General features: G+C 42.7%; 1 protein-coding gene across 1 annotated transcript in view; it reads right to left on the reverse strand.

Annotated features, from left to right (window-relative positions):
- The window catches only part of LOC143019506 (uncharacterized), a gene marked incomplete at its 5' end in the record, with an annotated part of 315,665 nt that overhangs the window by 16,444 nt on the left and 291,721 nt on the right, over nucleotides 1-7,500 (reverse strand). Inside the window, one exon of the mRNA XM_076175179.1 lies at nucleotides 1,139-1,298. Coding sequence (XP_076031294.1) covers nucleotides 1,139-1,298 — 160 coding nt within the window. The remainder of the gene's footprint in view (nucleotides 1-1,138; nucleotides 1,299-7,500) is intronic.

Consider the following 7,500-nt stretch of genomic DNA (forward strand, 5'->3'; position numbering starts at 1 on the left):
AAAGACTAGTAAAAGAGGTATGGAAGGCAGATGTGGAGGGAGTGAACATGAGGGGACGTCCTAGGATGAGATGGATGGATGGGGTGAAGGGGGCTTTGGGGAAGAGGGGAATGTCTGTTGAGGAAGGACGGGAGAGGACAGAAGATAGGGGTGAATGGAGAATGGTTGTATATGGATGATGTGATGCATGAGGTCGAATGGGTGGGGGGATGGGGGTGAGGTAGTATGTGTGAGCAAAATTTGACGCAGCCCGAAGGGATTTCTCCCCGTCTCCTTTTATGCATGGGGGGACGGAGAAGGGGGGTCGCCGATTTAATGAAGCGGCCTTGCTGTGGATGTGCTGTGTCTTGCGACACTGCTTCTGACCCAGGGCAGTGGACAAGGTGCAGGGATGACCCGTCATCCAGGAAGTGCTATGATGGGAGGGAGGGTGGAGGGGTGTGGAGTGTATTCAGGGATGTATGTATGTATATATATATATATATATATATATATATATATATATATAATATATATATATACATACACACATATAAAACAGACACCGAACGTTTTAAGAGAAACAAAAGATTTAGCATTATTTTATTGTAATCTAGCTGTCTGGCATATTCCTGCTTAAGAAACCTGGTAACCCTGGATGTCAGTTGACATGGCACCCATACGCTCTTCACGCAGTGCCGAGTTGCACTGCAAGAGGAATACAAGACGGTCCTCTGGCACGCCTCCAAGTAGCTGGGACACATACTTGCTCTCTATATGGTACGATCAGTTTCTAAAGTTTCCTGACAAATTGATAAGATTCATTAATTATCTATCCACAGATGACGCCCCAAAAATCATCTTTTCATGCTGAAAATATGCTTAATTATTAGTTAAAAAAAACACTGCTGCTGATGTGGCTGACTATAAAAATTTACACTATTATTTTACTTATTCATTTTTTTTTAATAATCTCCGTGGTATCAGCGAAGGAGTCTTGGCCCACTGCGACATGACGTCACAACATTCAAATACAAGACTCCCCAAGAACCGTACTCCTCAATACTTAAATGCGGGAATACTGACGACATATCATTAAAACAAATACAGAATACTCAAGGATTGGGATAGTAATTATATATAACATAAAAATACTTACGATAGCGCAGGATATTCGGCCGCCTACTCGCCCACGCCAAGTCTTGTAGACGCGCGTGCGCGTGTCGCCCGTGGACAAGCAGCCCACGAAGAGGATCATCAGACCGAGGCCTCCCATACCAGCTCCCACGATCATAAACGTCAGCTGTACCGGTTCTACCCTGCACGCACACACAACCAAAACAATGAATAGATAAGAAAATTGGGTACATATTTGTGTGTGTGTGTGTGTGTGTGTGTGTGTGTGTGTGTGTGTGTGTGTGTGTGTGTGTGTGTGTGTGTGTGTGTGTGTGTGTGTGTGTGTGTGTGTGTGTGTGTGTGTGTGCCCGTTTTTTCGGGAGTGTATTTGGACATATGCATACATACATATTCGTAGATGTATGTAAAGCAGGGGTTCTCATTAGGGGTGAAATTCACCCCCAGGGGTGAATTTTGGGTTTTCTGGGGGTGAATTGTGACCACATTAAGTTTACGGAGTGAGGAAAGCAAATATAGGCTCTGGCCTATCTGGCCTGTCACCTGGGCTGGAATTATACCAGTGCTGACCCAGGTTAATCTTAGTATTAGAAAAGTGTTACGCTGTGCGATAATATCTGCATATTATTTAGAATGCACCTTTTGAAACAGGCAATCTTGGAAAGGAGGGGGAATGACATTCTGGGAAAGGGTGAAAGGGGTGCATGAGCCAAGCAAGGCTGAGAACCCCTGATGTAAAGCGTTGGATATGTGCATGGCTTGCGTTGAGGGCGACATATGCATGTGTGTGTTTGTGAGAATGTATGTGTTTTATATTCATTTCAGTCTGAGCGAGCGCCAGTTTTCCTGTTGTTTGTGAACATCTGCTTGATGTTAAAGGTGCATTTAAAATGGCAAGTAACGGTGTATGTGTGTCTGTTCGTCATTATTCTTTCCCAGTCATCCTCTTCGTGTGTACATAAACGTATGTAAAGGCATATAAGTACACATGGCTTTAAAATATACGTGTATATGATTACACGAACAGCATTACAACACCTGTATGTTTCTGAGATCTACCTTTGGGATGCCTCCTGTGAAAAATATGAAGTCAAAAGTGTGAGTGAATAACGTCAAGAGGACTTTGGGATTAGTGATGTTATGAACAAACCGCGAAAAAAAGTTTCAATCACTGGAAGAACTAAACAGCCCCTGACAGTTTTTTTTTCTTTTTTTTTTTTAGGTTGGTGAAAGAAAATGGGCGAAAGAAAACGGGTGACATGAAACTCTGGAAAGTAGTTCTCGACACCTTTCTCTCTGTGAAAAAAAAAAAAAAATCAAATCGGTGAAAATAACCCCTCTTCAAGAGGGCGCTCAATACCAAAGCCTTTGTCAGTGACATGGCTGCCCTAGTGGGTTAGGGAAACACTAAATGCTACAGGGCAATGGGTAAGAACAACAAAAACAACGACTAAACTCACAAATCCACACAAGTCTCTACAGGGGTGTTGCATATTACTTTAAGGCAAACCAACAATACGTGTGGGCAACGAGGTTGGAAGTAAAAAATAGGGAACACCGGATGCGGCAACAAAGGTTTATGATAAAGGTTCAAGCTTAAAGGGATCTTAGTCTTTCCCTGAGAGAGGGAGAGAGAGAGAGAAAGAGAGAGGAGAGAGAAGGAGAGAGAGAGAGAGAGAGAGAGAGAGAGAGAGAGAGAGAGAGAGAGAGAGAGAGAGAGAGAGAGAGAGAGAGAGAGAGAGAGAGAGAGAGGGAGGGAGGGAGGGAGGGAGGGAGAGAGAGAGAGAGAGAGAGAGAGAGAGAGAGAGAGAGAGAGAGAGAGAGAGAGAGAGAGAGAGAGAGAGAGAGAGAGAGAGAGAGAGAGAGAGAGAGAGAGAGAGAGAGAGAGAGAGAGAGAGAGAGGCGGGAGAGATGGGGGGAGGGGAGTGCTCTACGCCATCACTCTGGACATTTTTTTCTCTCTCCTCTCTCGCTTCTAAAGAGTAACTAGTTTCTTTTCCTGCCGACAAAGAGTCGCCGGCGGGCTGGCTCCCTGAGAGTTTTGTCCCCGTAGTTCCGATCGTAAAAGAAATATGAAGTAGTAGAGCCAGTTGCCGTTTTTCTGCTTAAAGGTGCGCAGGGAGCAACAATAACGGGGTTGTAAGTTCTTTTTTATCTGAGTGCACATTAGATCAAATGTACTGTCGATAGGATTGGCCTTTCCCTAAGGAGTTTCGATTTTTTCAGGTTTACATTATTATTAGTATTATCGTTATTATCATAATCACTATCACCACCATCTTTACTATCATTGTGTTGAGAGCTCACTGGTCTAAATTTCTCTAAATGTCCACAATTCGCTTTTATTTTCCCCTCTCGATTCGATGCCGTCTCTGTTGTATAAAAAATAATTTGTTATTCGTTGTTGTATTTGGGTTATCTACTGTGCGGCCAGATTCCCAAGCTTCCGTCGACAGCCTTGCATTTCAATTACCTGCTTGTTAAGGTTGCATGGATGGTGCAATGTTACATGGAGTGTTGGAGTGACTGGTGTAGTATGAAGTGATGTTTGGAACCAGTGTTAATGATCAGCTGATCATGTGCCAGTAATGATGTGTGACAGTGATGTCTGTCCATTGAAAAAAGACTAAATCATATTTCTATTAAAAAGATAAATAAGAATAAAAAAAAAAATCTTCCCTCTTGTGTTTGAAGGTGGAAAGCTTAAAATTTTTCTGTTGCAATTTTATATATACAGTACATTGTGTGTGTGTGTATATATATATATATATATTATATGTGTGTGTGTGTGTGTGTGTGTGTAATTTACATTTATTCCCTACACACCCATACCTTTGTATTTTGGTGAGAAAAATCTCTTACACGATTCAAATCCGCCTCTGCTAACACTCTCAAGGCATTTTACGACTTTTATAATTCTTCTTCCCGTCGCCAGGCCATCCTTTTCTGTTCAGCCAAGCCAGTGACATAGTCAAAGGCTTAAGCTCAAATGCCATCGATCCGTAACGAGTTTCCACAGTTGCTAACGTTACAAAAATGTGTAGTTCACCAACATTCATGAAACTGTGTAAAAATACCCGGGGTTCAGACCATAAACAAGATTCACAACTTGGGCGGGGTGTGATGGTCTGCGTATATTTTCCCCATCTATTGCATAGTAACCGTTGGGTGTATTGTCAGCCTTAAGTTTTACCAATAAATATTGTGTGCGTTGTTGACTTGTTGTATTGTGATTAACCTGTGTGCAATGTATGTAAGAACCAATGTTAAACCCACGCGCGCCTGATACAGTGACTTTAGGAATTATATAAAAGTTTATTCTCATGAACAGTGTACTTTAAATGTGCGCTATGCGATTTTTTTGAGAGATGAATATCTCGTGGTCCTCAGTTTTGGCGCTTTGTGTGGACTTTTGTTTATAATCAACTCCCCGATTTTTCCTCGGAGGTTGCTTTTATTTGTAAGACAGAGAAGACTTGAAACATTAAAGCGAAGAACACCTCTTTGGGTTTGCCTCACCAACAACTAATGTAGTTAACTAACTACAAATCTACAATACTGTATGTACAAAATGTGAGAACCAAGTATTCAACCCAAGCAAGCTTTGTGAGTTTACCCGCCAGGTCTGATCTTGGCTTGGCTTGGGCAATTGTGTATCAACCTTCATTGAGAAAACACGCTCTTATATTTTCTAGTGTACTTGTAGATTGTGTATGGTGGCGCAATACATGTTTCAAATTATCTATAATATTTTTATTGCCACCCCTACAACACTATCATTTTATTTCTCGTTTGGTTCCATTGCATTTTACTTAGCTACTAGTTTGGCGTGTTGTCGCACCTCAGGCTCACTCAGCCTCCTGACAGACAACTCAATTCACATCAGGTTGAGACGTCCTGAGAAAAAGGTTAACATAGTCAGATGAGATTAATCCCTTAACCATTCCAGTGCATCTCACGATTTGGGTCGTTGATTCTACCTGCCGCCAGGCGATTTTATTCACCTGGAGGGGTGAGGAAATAGGTGGTTCCCCGAAGCGATCAACCCTTCCCTCGAGTTTTGATCATTTGGTTGTTTAGATTCAGATGCCGCCGCCAGGCGGCTTGAATCAAATATGGAGATACAACAACACGTCGTCCTAGAAAAAAAAAAAGAAAAAAAAATACTAATAATAATAATAATAAAAAATAAGAAATAAAAAATAAATAAACTCGACCCTATCTCTTCTAAAACTTGATCTCTTTTTCCATCTACTCTTTTCATTCCATCTTTTTCTAGAGTATATATCCATGTTTCCTTGTCATTCTCACTCTCTTCTTTTCGGATTTTCAACTCCTCTATCTCTTCTTTTCTCTTTCTGTCACATTCCTCTACCATTCATCACGATCGTTCGAGTTCAATTCCCACCCTCACCCCTCTTCAACATGGCGATGGACTCTGAACATCTCGTACGTTCAAAATATATTTTCCCCACAGATCGCCTGACGCTAGCCAGAAAATACTATAAAGTACGTCACCGTGTGTTTGTGTGTGCGTGATGCAGTGTCTTCAGTTTTAGTCTGTTTAGAATGAATAAAGTATCGAGTGGCAGAAAACATGATGTGACAGGATGGACAGAGACGAAGGATGAGGGAAAGGGGAAGGTGGAGTAGGTTACTGGATAAGGATAGAGGTGGGGGGATGCGGGGGGGAAAGGGACATGGGATAAGGGTACATGTTGTCGGGTGGGTGGGTGGAGGGGGACTGACAAAGAAGTGGACAACACAGGCTGGGGTGTCTCTGCTGTGTCACGTGATCATAGCCGTCATCGCTGTCGTTATCACTGTTGTCAGAAAATGAGAAGGAAAAATGGACCATTTTTGTTTTTAGAAATACGGTGCTGTCAGTCGCCGGACCTCAACCTATTAGCTGTTTGTCTGGCTCCAGACTGGCTTTGTTGTTTCTTGTTAAACTCCAATGAAAGCTTAGTCATTTCCTCAACATAACGTCTTATGAAGGTCCTCCGTGTCCTTTCAAGCAGACACTGCTCCTCGTGAAAGAGCTCAACATCAGTTGGACTTGATATACCTGTCACAACTTTGGCGTTTTGACACACTGCCTAGTGCTTCCCGTTTTCTTTCGCGTCCTTTCAGCCTCTTCGGCTATTACCTTTTCTTCGCTCTATGGAAGCGCTGGAAGTCTTAAGGCCTCTAGTAACTACTTCTTGGTATTTTCCCTCCCCCTTCTCCCCAGCAACTGTTGTGAGAGTTTAGCGCTAATTGGGTACAGTCCCTTATCGAGTTTAAGTATCTACTCGTATTTACTCAGGAATCTCCCACCCTCGTCTTCCAAGATGTCTTCATATGCTCATGATCGAAGTCATCACAGATGTTATATAATGTTAAGATTGAAATATCTCAACTTCTGAATGAGCTTAACTAATCCACCCTATTGCATTTTGTATCCTTGTAATTTTGTGATTATGATTAAATTTATTTATGTATTACCATTTGATTTTGTTTCTCATTTGTTTTGGTTGGAGAGTCCACTGCGTTGCCCCCCCCCCGACCTGCGCACTTGCCACTTCTCGTCTAGGCTAATTCTAATTAGGCTAGTTAGGATCATAAGTCCCTTTCTCGTAACTAGTAACTACCTCACAAAACTATTGGAATTGCCTCAACTTCTGCCCAGACATTGCGTCGCATTCCTCTTGCAATCTAACGATTGGAAAAGTGCCCGCCTAAAAACAGCGTACCCTCATGCTTGATGTCGCTGATATCACGCAGTAGGCAGTAGGCACGCCACACTCTGCAAGAGAACACGTCCGAGGACCTCACTTCCTGGAAAGTGAATAAATCAACATAAACATATTCTCATCGTTGGCCATCGCCAATCACGTTGCAGTGACTCGTGTTTAGTGTCCCGGAAACTTACTGAAACAAGAAATGTGCTTCGTGACGTGCCCAGAAACGTGTTTCGTGATGTGTCCCCGAAATGTGTTTCGTGATGTGCCCCGAAATCAGAATTTGGAAGATCAGTCGGGGTTCGTTGCCAAACCCATTCCAGTGATTCAATACATGGAACTTACGTGTTCAGGAAAACAAACTTCTAGATAGTGTATGAAGCGTAAAGATCGACGAAATCGGGGAAATGAAATCCTTGGGCGCAATTCTCCTCCCTCACCACGTGTTCAATGCTATCGACTAAGGGCAGGCGTGGTTCCCGCCGCCCTTATGCGACGCATGGATCTACGAATATCGACAGCATCCTGTTCAACTGAGGGCATCCACTCGTTTGAAGGCATTACCAGTCAGTGCACTATTACAGGAGAAAAAAATCAGGTATTATCTTTATATTTAGAGCGCGCAGGGCTAGCCAGGTAGGAAGTCTCCAACCAAATGAGTATG

The sequence above is a fragment of the Oratosquilla oratoria genome, chromosome 37 (assembly GCF_046742065.1).
Source record: "Oratosquilla oratoria isolate Oo_2021 chromosome 37, ASM4674206v1, whole genome shotgun sequence".
Taxonomy (NCBI): domain Eukaryota; kingdom Metazoa; phylum Arthropoda; class Malacostraca; order Stomatopoda; family Squillidae; genus Oratosquilla; species Oratosquilla oratoria.